Source organism: Peromyscus maniculatus, chromosome 12 (genome assembly GCF_049852395.1).
Source record: "Peromyscus maniculatus bairdii isolate BWxNUB_F1_BW_parent chromosome 12, HU_Pman_BW_mat_3.1, whole genome shotgun sequence".
Lineage (NCBI taxonomy): Eukaryota > Metazoa > Chordata > Mammalia > Rodentia > Cricetidae > Peromyscus > Peromyscus maniculatus.
In genome coordinates this window covers 26,324,339-26,339,814 of record NC_134863.1, presented here as the reverse complement: position 1 = coordinate 26,339,814, position 15,476 = coordinate 26,324,339, and the positions used below count along the sequence as shown (strand labels likewise).

The following is a 15,476-nucleotide window of genomic DNA, read 5'->3' as shown; positions in this document are numbered from 1 at the left end:
ATACAGCACAGAAAATCCCCCTACCTTGAGCGCGCACGCGCGCGCGCACACACACACACACACACACACACACACACACACACACAAACACACACACACACAAGGTATGTTATAGGAGAGAAACACATTTCAAATGTAACTTGTTCATGCTTCTATCTAGAACAGTGGTTCTCAACCTATGGGTCGCAACCCCCTTGGCAAACCTCAACCTCCTAAAATAGTTACATAAAAGGTAAGGACTCCCTCTCTAGACCAATGGTTCTCAATCTTCCTAATGCTGTGATCTTTTAATACACTTCCTCATGTTGTGGTAATCCCAATCATAAAATTATTTTTGTTGTTATTTCATAGCTATAATCTTGCTACTGTTACAAATTGCAATGTAACTGCCTGTGTTTTCCAATGGTCTTAGATGACCCCTGTGAAAGGGTCATTTGACCTCCAAAGGGGTTGTGGCCCACAGGTTGAGAACTGCTGATATAGCACATTGACACTGTTTTTCAGAGTTGCTTGATATTTTGATTTTGTAGTCATCAGTGCAGCCAATGCTGCACTTTATCAATGCATAGTAGAAAACTGCAGAGGCATGCTTAGGGTCATCTGAAGCGTTGTTGGAAATCCTGTCCTAATCTCCAGCTAAAATTCATTTAATGATTTATTTTAGAAGAGGAAATGCAAGTTAGCAACTCAAGTAGCAATTTTAAAAATCAAGTTTTGTAACAGAATACATTCTAAAACTATACTAATTTAATAGTTATGTGTTGAGGGATGATAATAGAAAAATGTCACAAGTTTTTTTTTTTTTTTTTTTTTGGACCGGATTAAACTATTATGCTTTTGTAAGAGCAGAAAGCTGTCTGTTCAGTAAATCACTGCAGTTTATGACAAGCAGCCGTCTTGTTACTAGTGCAGTAGTTGGCTCATCTAGCCTGGCTGCATGGGGTTGTTGTACACAGGACCCAGGGCTGAGTAAGACCGTTTGTGACAGTTCTCCCAGGCACCTCCCCTGGCTTTTTAAATGAGGATTCTGGGGTTTGAACTTAAGTTCTCATGATTTCAAAGCAAGCACTTTTCTGACTGAACGATCTCTTTAGCCCCATCTTGACATCTGAAAACAAAATAAAACCATCAAGGGCCCCATGTTTTCATTTTGTACATGAGCCTACATGTTCTGTATCCAGTCCTGCAAGGCAGTCAGAGTTCTAGCAGGCACCCAGTGGGAGAAGGCTAGAGTTCAAGGTTCAGGATGCAACCTTTTCCCCGGTCCCCATGTTTCCTCTGTGGTCCCTTTGCCCCTTCAGTGACTACTGTCTGCCAGTCCACAGCCTTTCTCTGTCCCCTTTTCTGCCACAGTTGGGGAGGGGACTGCCATATGCCATATGAGCAAGAGGTGGTAATGTTCACTGTCCCTGCTTTTATAATTCTGTGGTTAGAATCACTTTGCTTTCTGGAGTGTTTTTTTTTTTTCTCTGTAGACAACACAGAGCAGAAATTTTGTTCTAATTCCCAGTCTGTCCATCCTGTAATTTTGTTATCAACAGAAATCTACAATTCAGGGAGCTGGAGAGAGGCCTCAGTCATAAAGGGCTTGCTCCAAAAGCAAGAGAACCTGAGTCAGGTGTCCAACCACCCCCACAAAAAAGCAGGATGTAGTGATGTGGACTTACCATCCCAGCTCTGAGGAAGTGGAGACTGGAGGAGCCCCGCAGATTGCTGGGCAACAGGTCTAACCAGTCAATGAACTCCAGATTCAGTGAACCATTCTGCCCCCCAAATAAGGTGGAGAGCCATTTGAAGGAGACACATAATACCAACCTCCGGCCTCCATACACATCTGTACACACACATATATATGAATGTCTATGCATACAGAATTCTAGGTTAGTTTATGGCTTTCCACTGGCTTTACCTTTAAGTCCAGAGTTGACTGGTTTATAGATAGAAAAAGGCTGAAGAAAGTAGAAACAAAAGCAAAAAGTTACTTAAAAAAAATTTAGGGAGAAGAAGACTGAGTAATAAAAACTAATGGATTGCCTAACATTGGTTTACTTTAGGTACATTTTAATTAATTAATTGTTCTGGGGTTTGAACCCCAAACCTTGCACATGTTAGGTAAGTGCTCTACCATGGGGCTACATCCCCAGCTCAACTTCTCAGCTAAACAGATTTGTTGAGGCATGGTTGCATTGTAGGGTGAATGACTCCAGGCTGCTTTTTAGCTTGGCCTGTGGGAGACAAGTGCTGGAACTCAGTGCAGACCAATGACCTGGGATTTTCACTTAGCAGTCGTCACGCCTGTCATCCTTTGCCCTGGTGGGTTTGGGCCCTTTGTTCCTTTGCTTTCGTTTTATAAGGGGCTGGGAGGTCTGAAAGGGTATTCCACACAGGTATTCCTTGTGCCAGGCAGGAATAGTAGTCTCCGTTTACTTCCCACAGAAACAGCTGCTCTCCTCCTCAGCAGTACAGCTGTTGTTGCTTTATGCAATAACCAAATTATGTAACTACAATGGCATACGAAGTCGATGAACAAACCTATTGACTTTTGGTATACATGTAACTTAATGGGAACAGAAGTACGCAGCCCTTCACTGATCCACTTTACAGGGAGAATCAAGATCACAGTTAAGACAGCAAGTTATAGCAAATGGGGACGAACAGCCTCTGCTCTAGGTACGTGAGTATGACATTCGTCTGTTGTTATGAATACCTGATTCCGCTTCTGGAACGTCCAAGTTACTGAAGTCAACCTGTCTTAAAAATGTCATCATCTGGCTCTGAGGTTAAGAGCACTGGCTGCTCTTCCAGAGGACCTGGGTTCAAGTCCCAGCAGCCACGTGGCAGCTCACAACTGTCTGTAACTTCATTTTCAGGGGATCTGACACTCTCACAGCAATGCACATAAAATAAAATAAAATAAAATAAAATAAAATAAAATAAAATAAATGATAAAAATGTCATCATCAAGCAATTGTCATCTCTCTAGGTCAATGCTCTTTCCTGTCCTTGACATGGATGCTATTGAAGTGTTCAAGCTGTGTACCCGGATTCTCTACCATGTCTGGCCCAACTCCCAGAAATCCCTTCCTCTGACTTGATCTTCTCATTGGATTTTTGGCTTTGATTTCGGAGGCTTGGCTTTGCACTGTCCATTCCCTTGAGTCTCCCCTTCACAGGTACCTGGCTCCACCAGCCTCTCGCCCTTTGTGAACTCTTCAGGACAGATTTACTTGCCTGGCTTGGGAGAGGTGAGAGGGGGTGCGAATGCTTGGTGAACTCATTTTCGTTAGCACGGCTTCTTTCTCTGCAGAAAGTTCCTTTCACCTTCCAAACTTCTGACGGATTTCATATCCCAAGGGATTCTAGCTTTACAATCAGAAGTTCTGGGAAGTATAGAGTAACTGCTTATATTTAGCAGCTCATGTCTGGCCTTCTCCCTACTCTGGCGACTTCCTATTTCTGAAACTCTTCATCTTCCAGTGCCCTAGAAAATAGAAGTCTCTGTTTTGAGCTTTCTGGACAACTTTGAAAAGATATGCATTTAGCCTTTTCCTTTGTACAGTAACCTGTTTGTTCTGTGGTTAATATGCAGACAGAAGCAAATGAAGGTAAATTTGCTTTTGTGAGTAGCGATTAAAACAGGGAACTTTTTTGGGAGAAAGGTTAAATGTGATTAAAGTCAAGCTGAGAAAACTACTGATTGGAAAGCAAGACTCCTAAAGTCAGGTATCCTCTAATCCTTCAGGGATGAAGAAGGGAGTGCTTTGAGACTGGAGGTTAAAACTTTTCCTTAATAGGGAAATGGTAGCATTGCTTCTCCTAGGAATTATTTTGTTTTTATACAATTGCATAGATTTCTCAGTTAAGGTTACTATCGCTATGATGAAAAAACATGACCAAAACCAACCTGGGGAAGAGAGGGTTTATTTCACTCACAGTTCCATATCATCAAAGTTCATCACAGTTCATCATCAAAAGCAGTGAGGGCAGGAACTCAAGCAGGACAGGAACCTGGAGGCAGGAGCAGAAGCCATGGAGAAATGCTGCTTACTGGCTTGCTCAGCCTGCTTTCTTTTAGAACCCAGAACCACCTACCCAGGTGTTCACCACCCACGATGGGCTGGGCCTTCCCCATCAATCACTAATTTAAATTCCGTACAGGCTTGTCTACAGTTGGGTCTTATGGACATTTTCTCAATTGAGGCTCCCTCCTCTCCAATGACTCTAGCTTGTGTCAAGTTGACATAAAACCAGCCAGCACAATAGGCAATGTCAATGACGCTTCTTTGGGAGATTTTAATGTCAAAGATCCTTCTTTGGAGCAGAATTTAAGTAATCTTTCATAGCTTATAACTTTTTCAAATATCCGTTTTGTTTCTGCAAGTCTACAAGCAGTTCCCTCAGGGTGGAGAGGGTTTCTGGCATAAACTCAGTACCTGTGTGCCAGAGCAGAGGTTTCACAGACTCAACCTGTGAATGAGGAGCTATTATTATGTTAATTTACTAGATGGTGAAACTGAGGTACAAGCTACCAGCTATAGTAAGTAGCAGCTTTTATAGAATGAATAGAATGTGTGGGTGAGTCAGACGCCTAAGTTCTAAGGATAGTCCATGTGGAAAAAGAGTTCCACTTGGCCGACTGACCAGCTAAATCCTACCTAAGTGTATTGCAAGCATTTGGCTTTAGTGAACATGCAAGATTCTTTCTAGAGACCATATGATTATTATTAGTTTTTTGAGACATGGTCTCACACGTAGCCCTGGCTGGACTGGAATTCACCATGTAGATCAGGGTGGCCTCAAACTCATAGAGATCTGCCTGCCTCTGCCTCCTGAGTGCTGGGATTAAAGGTGTGTGACACCATGCTGACAGTATGATTATTTGATAATAAATGCTTGATGAACTTGATTTGAGAATATCTTTTGCTAACATACTCCTGGAGCAAGTCTGTAGAAAAGCCCTAGAACAGTGGTTCTCAACCTGTGGGTTGTGACCCCTTTCACAGGGATTGCATGTCAGATATCCTGCATATCAGATATTTACATTATGATTCACAACAGTAGTGAAATTACAGTTATGAAGTAGCAACAAAAATAATTTTATGGCTGGGGTTCACCACATGAGGAAAGGGTCCCAGCATTAGGAAGGTTGAGAATTACTACCCTAGAGCAACCTAACTCCTAATTGGAGATCAAGATGTCTGCCTAACAGATATCAATAAATGTGAATGACCAAGATGACTAAATTTGTACCCCCCTTCTTTACTTATGGCCAATGAAAGAGAAAAATCTAGTTCAATAGAGTCAAATGGTGTAAATTTATCAGCGGTCACTAGCAGAAACTCACAGGACTATAACCTCTAATATGGAGACTATTCTGCAATGTGAAAGAACTTAGAATGCAGGCAAGACCTACTCTTAAAATCTCAAACAAGCAGCAGTAATAATGTCCTAAAACTATCTAAAAACCCTCCCTAATGTAATGACACTAAACTGATTCTTGAGACTTTGAAATAAAAGATCACCTGCAAAAAGGTAAATCAGATCATTTGTAAAAAAAGAAAGCCGTCTTAATTAATTTTGGTCCTAGGTGAAGCACAACTTTATGAGCCAATTCTCACGTTTGCTTGTGTATGCATGTGCACGTTTGTGTGTCAGCCAGATGCTGACCTGCATCGTCTACTTCAGTTGCTCTCCATTCTGTTTTGGTTTGTTTGTTTTTTTAAAGATAGTTGCTCATTGAACCTGGAGCTCACTGATTGGCTAAGCTGGCAAACCATCAAGCTTCCTGGGATCTGCCTGTCTCTGCCTTCACAGGCTGGGTGACACCCGCCCATTGCTGAGCCTGCCTTTAAAACGGATGCTGAAGATCTGAACTCAGTTCTTTGTGTTTGGGCTGCAAGCACTTTACCATCTGAGCCGTCCCCCCAGCCCTAGAGGCCAATTCTTCATGATTATGCAGCACAGTGTCTGGCTGTGATTACAAGATGAATCCACAGACTCTACAGTTAGTATGGAAAGAAGAGAAGCATACAAAGGTCGAACACACACCATGCACTGTGGTATCCTTTATTTAAAAACTGTGAGTTAACTGCGGTTGTAGTGTTCTCCTTCACCATTTGGATGGCAGAATAAACTGAGAGAGAGAACATTAACACAGTCCCAGGAAGGCATTAACCTATAAACACGCGTATAACCACCCATGCGCGCATACACACAACATACACACAAAGATTATAATATCAACACAAAAGTGATGGAAAACACTTTGAATGCTCTAAATCAAATTAGAAACCCCTTTATTATAATAAACGGTGGCACTACTGTGGCTATAATGAAAGCTATTGTAACTGCTTAAGAAGCAAAGAAAAAAAAAAAAGGGAAAAATACTGGCAATTTGAAACTAGCAGCAAAAAAGCAGCCAGAGTAGGATGGAAGGTAAGAGTAAGAAATATCAAGTTTCTAATGTTGGTACTGTGTAGGACTGCACAGAAGTAATTTAAAATTGATTCTAAGGAACTATTAAAAAAAAAAGTCCTTTGAAATATTAACTTGCACTTTACAAACAGTGGAAAAGAAAAAAAGCATTTCGAATGTCACACACACACACACACAGAAGAAACATACTAGGATATCAGTTTATGGTCTTTGTTTATGACCTCCAAAGAGTTGTATAAGAAAAAAAAAATGTTAAGTGCCAATGAAGTGAAAGAAAGTTAAAAATCCCTAAAGATGCAAGTCTGAGTGCGCTAATCAGGTCGAAGAAGACAGCTCGAGGCTGGGGGCAAGGCAAGACTGATGCAATTCGAGAGGGGAAACAAGGGCGGGCCCCACAGGGCAGGCCAAGCTCTCTGAAGAGTGCTGAGAAACGAGGATGCATTCCGCTCAGACTGTCTGGAAGGAGCTTCCAAAGTACATCGAGTCCTACAGCCGCTCACCAGGTGAAATCGGTTTCATCGTGCCCAATAAATAATTAAAGCCAGCATTTCAGCAAACCGGGCTTTCTACATCCAGATGCAGAAATATTTACTGCACATGCAGGCTGATAGCCTGTTAGTGGCACGAATATGAATCCCGGTTTAAGGGGAAAAGCACATTAGCAAGGGTCTTTTCCTTTCTTTCCTTCTTCATGGATTCTCATGCAAATGTCTGAGGCTGCCAGACGCTTGCAAAGAGGGGCCAGTTTAGTTTCCTATGGATTTTTAGAGGAAAGGAGATCGTATTTTTCCAAGGAAGCCAGAGTCATCCATGAGCAGGGGCCCTGTTTTCAGGATGTAAGAAACATAATTAACATCCTCATTGCTGCAACGGAGGCCGGGTTTGGAGCCAGGAAAACTGGCAGGTGGAACATGGGAGAGAAATGGGAGCTTTGAAAGTGGAGAGCTGGAAGGCAGTGTGCCTCCTGACCAGAATGGCTCAGCGGCTTTCAGAATGAGACACTTCGGGATGGGACAAGGCTGGTTCTCTGGATCGGGGTGTGGGGGAGGGCGTGGTAGAGAGGCATTCTACCTCCAGGGAATCTGGGCTGATCTGCGGCGGGGAGGCTCAGGGCCCTGGTGGTGCCATTACTTTTCAGGAGTGTATTCAGTTGGGAAATGTATGACTTTTCCCAGGTAAATATTGCTTTTAGTGATTCTCTCTCTAAAATCAAATTGGTTAGACAAGTCGCTGGTGATTCCCTCCCACACCCAGAATCTAGCTGCACTAGTGTCTTAAGGTGCTATCTAACTCAAATTAATGCCCATCCACAACGCTGCTGGGTATCAACTGCTGTTGCTGATGAATCAACCTCCCAATGACCTAACTAGATAATCTACCACACTAGGTGCTTTTTTCTATCTTGAGTTTTTGAGCTTTAGTGAACCAGTCCTTTTAAAATGACGTAGTTAGTAGGATCGGCTTCTGTTTGGCTGTGCATCAATCACTCTTCCTCCTCTTCCTCTCCCCCCTCCCCCTCCCCCTCCTCCATGGTTTCCACGATGAGCTCGGCAGTGCAGGTGGCTTCTCCCAGGCTGTTGACGGCCTTGCAGGTGTACTTGGCGTCATCATCCCCGCAGACGTCGCTGATGATCAGAGAGCAGTTCCCATCTTCATCATAGTCTATCTGGAAGTGGCGGGACTCCCTGATGGACTGGTCATCCTTGAACCAGACAACCTCGGGGTCTGGGTAACCTGCAGCACAGGGTGGGAGCACAAATGGCAGATTCTGTTACTGGAAATTCTTACCTGCATCATCAAGTGGTTCTCCAGCTGCCTCTGTTGATGAGAACATGACGTTGGCTCTTAGGGTCTATTTCCATATTTAAGCTAGAGTATGGACATATGCCGTAAAGACTCATTTCTTCAACCTCACATCGAATATTCTGTTTGTTTTTGTTTGAGACAGGGTCTTGGTTTGAAGCCTGGATCAGTTTCCAACTTTCAACCCCCTGCCTCAGCCTTTTCAGTGCTGAGATTACGGGTCTGCACCATGAATGTCAATGACTCTTACAATGCCTCACCATCAGTGATGGTGGTTTAGAAATGTCTAAATTCTAACTGTGCAACTAAGGCTAGATAGCTTGATCAAAGTAAAATGTTTGAAAATTAAATGTATAAAAGCTTAACTTAAATTTGAATTAAAAGCTAAAATAAAAAAAAAACAGGTACAAGGGATCTTTTGGGAACTTCACAAATTCTAAAATTGAGTTGTGATAGTTGTTGCATGATGTGAATTTGTGAAAACAGTTCAGCTATAAACCTAAAATGGGTAAATTTATTGTTTGCAAATATTAACTCCATACAGCAAGTAATGGCTATATAAAACATCAGATGGGAAGCTGCTAATACATCTAAGAAGAAGAAAACCTCTCTTAGTCTGACCCCAAACAGGTAACCTGCTTGTGTGTCTCTAGGGATGGGTCCCAGTGGCTGGCCTCATGTTATGCACTTACTAGTCATGTCTCTATAAAGATTAGTGTTAAAACAGATGGAATGAAAACACATAAATATATGTGTACTATGTATTTAAAAATTGTGTGTGTACACATCTGTCACCAACTTTGCCTATGTGTTTTTTTAAATATATAACGTATTATAACCAACTTGTTCCTAAATTTTGTAGAGGTATTTTTAGACAAAGAAGAAAAAAAAATGGTAGCCCCTGGCAGTATAAAAATTATACACAAAGCTCAAGAAGTCTAGCATCTTTTCAAGTGTAATTTTGTTTTTATCAGAACATCATCCATATGCTTTAGTTTTGCATCAGGGCTGTAGTCAGAAGTTATGCAAATACCAAGAAGATCTCTTCAAAGAGAAAAAGCACAACAGATGATAACCATGCTGTCCTGATCCATGTTTCAACATTTCAAAGGGAAAAAAACCTCGGGAGGTCCTGTGACAACAGAGAGGATCTGAGTGACGGGTCTCACTCCAGGGCTTTCCGCAGGAGTCCCCAGTGTCAGGACCTGTGCACCCCCACAGGAAGCACATCTGTTAGACTGTGGGCCTGCTGCTTTAAGATGCTGGCCACAGTGAGAGACTAGGTCGGCAGGTGACACCCTGAGTGCACACAGGACACACACACACACACACACACACACACACACACACACACACATACATACACACAGTCCAAGTTAGGAAGTTGTGCTGTGCTGTGGCCCTGCATCACCGCCCTTTGAAGCTGCAGGAGAAATTAACTGGCTTCAACTATGAAATCACATAGACAACACCTGACATGGTGTGGAACTTCTCACCAGCACCCGTACCCCCAAACTTATAAAAGTCCTATAGCCCCTTTGTTTGGGGGATTGATTCCTGGTACTTTGCCATCCCACCCCCATCCTGTGCACGACTTTACTCAAAAGGCACTGAGAATCCCAGTACTGGAGAGCCACACCCAAGTACAAGATGTGGCTGGCTGTAGCTGCCATGCTGGGCTACGGGACCTCGGGGAGGCTGCTTGGTAAGTCTTTCTGCTTTACTTGGTCAGACCAGGACGGGTGATAACCCTCTACTCTGTTGGCACATGTGAGCACAGCCTTGAAGCCAAGAGACCTGTCTCACCTTGCCCTTATCTTTTTAAAACACTGTAACCTGTTGAGCCAGAAAGGCCTTCGTCATCAACTCTGCTAATTTCCTGGGACCCTTGCTACGCTCCCTGAGGCCTCTGTTCCTGGCTCCCTCACTACTACGTGGCTGCGTGACTTCCAGGAACAGAGACGCTACACAAGGAACAGAAAGAACATCAGCTGGGGGGTTGGCTCTGTATGTGGGGTCCCTGGGGTCCTCACCGTAAGCTGCTGTGCATGCTATCCCTGGCCCTTACCAACCTACCGTTTTTTTCTCTTCACTCTAAAACCTCTTTAAATTAAATAGGTTTCCACTTTCACACGCATGGCCTCCCAGAACCCCACGACCACTCGAGATGTTGGATATCCTTTAACAAATGAGGGGCCTGCCCTGCGCTCAGCAGCGTTCGGTCACCACCCGAGGTCACACAGCCTGCTGACAAGCAGTGAAGCTGGATGACTCCAGTCGCGGGACTTCGTGCCAATGGCCCTTGCAGAGCTTCTTATGGGCAGCCCACGTGTTTCTCAGTGGCTTGCAAGGCCTCTGTTACATGTGTCCCACAGCTAAGGAGGCCCATGGTAGGTCCATGTAGGTCTAGTGGCTGGTATGAATTAGTATGAACTGGGGGTGTGGGAAAGTCACTGAACAGCACTAGTCTTCAGGAAGTTCGGAGAGCAGAAACTGGGCCTTTTGGACCACAGGGACCCAGTGTCCCTTTGGGTTTGCCTATACCTATCACTCAAGGCACTACAGGCCCGACATCTTGCCCAGGGTCCCATGTGCAGCCACCCCCATGTATAGGGAAGAAAGACCTGGCCACAGCTTACCTTCAATCTTGCAGTCAAATCTAGCCGCACTTCCTTCCACAACTTCCAGATCACGAATGGTCTTAGAGAAATAGGGCTTTACATGGGGCTTTTCCTCAGCAACAGCCTCGAGGAAAGCCTGGGAGACATCTTCTAGAAGGTCAAGAGGAGACCAGGTCATGTCTTCATTCCTTGCTCTCTCCCTAAGTTTAAATGGCTTCTCTTTCTTTTCTTTTTCTCTTTTCTCTCTCTCCCTCTCTCTCTCATTCTCTCTCCCTCTCTCTCTCTCATTCTCTCTCTCTTTCTCTCTTTCATTCTCTCTCTCTCTCTCTCTCTCTCTCTCTCTCTCTCTCTCTCTCTCTCTCTCAAACTTGCTATAATTTAGCAAATAGTGCAGTTTAGGGAAGTGAATCATAGCACGACTTTCTCCTGGGGATGTCTTGGCCTGCTGCCAAATGGTTTTTGGCAGCAGAGAGTACTGTGCCCAAAACAGGGAACTGCTCAGCCTCCCCCTTCCCTGATGCTGACACACTGAAAAAGAAAGTCATCTTTAAAAAGGATTTCTGGCTGAACTTCATGGTCTTCAGGATTCGGTTGAGGGTGTGAGGAGGACAGAATCTACTGCTCTCCTGATCCTGGGACCCTTGGCCTTCCTGTTGTAGAGGGTCCATCACCGGCTTCTGAGAAAGCTGCAGGACACCTGTAACTCGCCAGGGTTCTGTTTTCCAAACCTATACAGCCTTCAAGATGCACAGCTGCAGCCCAGGATGTGGGGCAGACAGGTGCAGGGCAAAAGCCAAGCCTCGGAGGAGCCCCTGTGTCCTCTCCTTCAGGCTATTTCGGGCTCACCCAGAGGGACAGCAGAAGTGATGCAGACTCTCTAGGTATGAAGATGCTCCACAGCAGCCAGCTCCCCTATCTCGTGTACAAAACAGTTCTAGACTCAGTTTCCCACCTGTGGGTGACAGAAGCTTCCCCACAATGGGCACGAGGGAGTGTCTGGCTCAGGAAGAAAAGGGCCACCCCTATGTGCATTTAAAGTACCAAGAGGCCAAGGCCCTCACTGTGGAGATGACTAGGCTAGCCTCTTGCATGTAGCGGCAAGGAGCTAGCCCCATCAGTTCTGGGAGGGGCCTACTGACCGGTCTGCCCAGGCCACACATGTTTCAGCTGAATACCCGCTGTCATGGAATCTGGCCTGTATGAGTTAATTTTTCTTTAAAACAAAAACATAAGGCAGGAGAAATTGGAAGGATATTTTTAAAATGTTATATAACCATATGTGATTTTTATTTTATTTATTCTTGTCTATCAGTATACAAAAAAAATCTCATTTTTATAGTAAGAAAAAAGAGAAAGCTCTTAATAAAGATTTTCTTAGGCCTTCCACAAAATTAGGCAAAAGAAGCTGATCGTCTAGGTCTATCAAACAAATAATAGCTTTTCCTCTGAAAATAGTTAACAATTAAAGAATAATTGCTAGAGATAGTAGTTGTCAGGGAAACCCCCGCAGTCCTTCTGAACTTAGCCACTGTAGAGAGTATTAAAACCTAAACGAAAGCCTAGATTCTCAAAACGCTCCTCTACCCGCATCCCTTCCCCTCTCACAAGTGCCCGGGACAACCCTGGCCCCCTTACCTTCGGACTCTAGTTTCTCTGCATTGATCGGGCTGGTCGGTGACCCTGTCGAGGATTTCCTGCCACTGAGCCCTGATATCATTGCCATAGAGGAGAGTCTTCCGATGGCTCTCACAGCATTGCCCGTTTTCTGGAAAATAGACACGGAGGTTGGACTCAGGCGGTGGCCCTGGTTCCAGCAAGCAAGTCCTGATGAGCAGAGGTGAGGAGCCCAGGCTGGGAGACGCGGCTGCTGGATGCAGGGCCTTTGGACTGAGCCCAGCCTAGCTCTGCTCACACTGTCAGCGTGTCCGAAGATGTTCGGGGAATGGAATGGGTCCTGGAACTGATGTGTGCGTTAATGTGACTAAACAAGGTCAACACGAGACAAAAACTCTTTTCATACTGTGCTTCAACTCCCATAAAAGGGATAGTTTATATAAAGCAACTGCAGCCTGAGACAGCTCCAAAGACTTATTGCTGACTGGGCCCTGTGAGGCTGTTCTCATAAAACAATGCTTGCAACAGGATTTCAGCTGGTCAAGGAGACGGTTACTACAGACCCCAGGGGTCCAGAAAAGTGAAGCAGCATTTTATTGACCTTGAGCGAGCCACCTGACCTCTCCAGTCTTCAGTTTCTCTCTGTGTACAAAGAAGGGGTTAGGCAAGGTGGTCTCCAAGGTCCCCTTTAGTTCTGTTTATGATTGAGATACTTCATCAGTTTGAACAAACACCCAGGCTGGCCCCAGCACAAGTCAATGGCTGCACAGCGGAGCTGTTCCTCCCTAGTGTCCACTCGCGTGTCTAAGACAAACACTCAAATGGGCCACTTGGGAGAGGGAGGAATTTCTGCTGAAGAGGATTGAGACTTGTCACATAATTTCTAGGCATTGTGAGAAGTCTATCTAGCAGAGGATTTGCAGCAACAGATGCTTGCTGTACAATGCTTGCACCTCTGTTTCTTATCGTCCAATACAGCTTCTCAGCCTTTTTCCAAAGTCAGTGGTGATAGTTAAGGTGACCCAGAGCGTCTTCCTTTCAGTGACCAGAGACTTGCACCCACAGAGCCGACTTTACCTCCGACTGGCTCCTTGTCTGAGCCAAAAGGAAAATAGCCTCCTCCTAGGCAAATGTCTTGCCCTCACTCAGCAGACCTCATACTGTGCTAGCAAAACCACTTTCTTCCTGAATTAATTTTACGTACACATGAATTTCAGTGAAGCCTGACAATTTTGACTATTTGGAAAGCCAGTGTTTTCAATAAAAAGACCGGTTCTTTCAAAAGTGAAGAATTTCAGAATGTTGAGGGATCATGCAAAAGTGTGTGTGTGTGTGTGTGTGTGCGTGCGCGCGCGCGCGCGCGCGCCAGCATGGGTGTGCATGCACCTCCTCCCCCCTCCCCCCCCCTCCCAGGAGCTGAAGACTGAACCCAGGTCCTGATGCTTGCTAGGCAAGTGCTGTACCACTGAGTTAAAAAACCAATCCTGTATATGTGTCTTAAGCAGAGACCTGCTGTTGCAATCATAACTGCTTGTCCACCCTGCACTCTGCCCTCCTTGTTGCAACCTATTTTTGTGCACTTTGGACAGACATTCAAACTGGCTGACACCTGGCCATCGATCTCTTCCTGCACACAGCCACACTGTGGAGTGTGGGCATGTTCTTGGCTGTCCGCTAGCACAGTGGAGAGGGGTGGGTGGGAATCTGAACAGAACCCAGGGGGTCCCAGGTAGGATGAAGAGAGAAGGTGGTGGCCCTTCAGAGCAAGAACATGTGGCAGCCTTCAGGCTCTCCTGTGGTCTGTCTGTCTGTCTGTCTAGTTGCTTTGCCAGTTTAGTGTGGGAAGATCCATCTTTTCCCATGGGCACCTACCTTTTTGGGAACTGATAAGGTGGCATCGATCCCATTGGAGTCAAGATCTTGGCAGTTCATTTCCTAATCAGCTAATCCTCCCTCCTCAGATGACTAGCCCCTTTCCAACACATACTGGTTTGTTCTGGCCTCGGAGTTCTGGCCCAGATGATTCCTTCCCAACAAGGTCAGTTCTCTGACCACTCATTACTCTGTGACCTTGTCCAAGTTGGCTCTCCCTTCTCTGAGCCTTGGCATCGGGATTTTAAATAGAGTCCAGAAGATTTTAATCTCCTTGCAGCTCTAGTTTCCCCAAAGGATGGTTGATTCTTGTCGGGAATGTGTAGCAGGACCCCCACATTCTGTTTTGAGCTCCTGGGCTCCCTGATTCGAGACACATGGAGTGAGGTTGAGCAAGACTATATTCACTGCATGCTGTGGAGAGTCGATGTCTTTCTTCTTTCTTGCTTTTATTTTGTAACCAAATTACAAATACTCATTATCAGAATGAGGCAAACAAAAGTCCCAGTATTTCAGAGGGAATAGCAAATGCATTAAGAGCGGACACTATCATGTGCAGAAACGTCAGCAGACACAGACATTCATGTAATTTCTTAAGTGGGGATATTTTCAAGTGCTTAATAATGAATAATAATTTATTATTCATTTTTAATTTAAATTAATTTAGTTTAAATTAATAATTTAAAAAGTAATCGACATCAGAATCAATTCTTTGGAAACTGCTTGCTGTGTAATGGCAGTAGGGAGCTCTCAGAACTGTCCAGTCTAGCTGCATGCCTCTGAGCTGAAAACTGTTGCTTCACAGGGACCTTTGGAAATTTTTGTACAAAATCAGTAGAGCCAAGTTTCAGTTCTTGAGCCTGTTTAGCAGAAGCCTCTTTCTTGGTTGGAGGACAAGGTTGGCAAAGGCTGTGTTTCCTGGCAGGCAATGTCTGCCCTGGCCTCCCGAATATAGTCCCAATTCCCCAGCTCTCGGAGAGCCAGCTAGGATGACCAGGACTGCTCACCTCCCAGGACTGTTATCCATGATAACAGCAAAACAATGCCTGATAAACTTAGGTCATCCAAGCACCAGCCTGCACACATCTTTAAAAAAGCCTCAGGATGACAGAGCCCCTGACAAATATACAA

The 15,476-nt window shown here is 44.7% G+C and overlaps 1 protein-coding gene across 5 annotated transcripts in view; it reads right to left on the bottom strand.

Moving 5' to 3' along the window:
- Nucleotides 1-6,052: 6,052 nt before the first annotated feature.
- Nucleotides 6,053-15,476, bottom strand: part of Mylk (myosin light chain kinase) — a 248,341-nt gene continuing 238,917 nt past the window's right edge. For 4 of the 5 annotated variants that reach the window (XM_015993413.3, XM_015993411.3, XM_076548799.1 and 1 more), the window contains 3 exons: nt 12,495-12,624; nt 10,878-11,009; nt 6,053-8,169 (listed from right to left, as the gene is read on the bottom strand). In XM_015993413.3, the coding sequence (XP_015848899.2) occupies nt 7,919-8,169; nt 10,878-11,009; nt 12,495-12,624 (513 nt within the window). In that variant the 3' untranslated portion in view covers nt 6,053-7,918. The remainder of the gene's footprint in view (nt 8,170-10,877; nt 11,010-12,494; nt 12,625-15,476) is intronic. The other variant, XM_015993414.3, reaches the window with a different exon arrangement.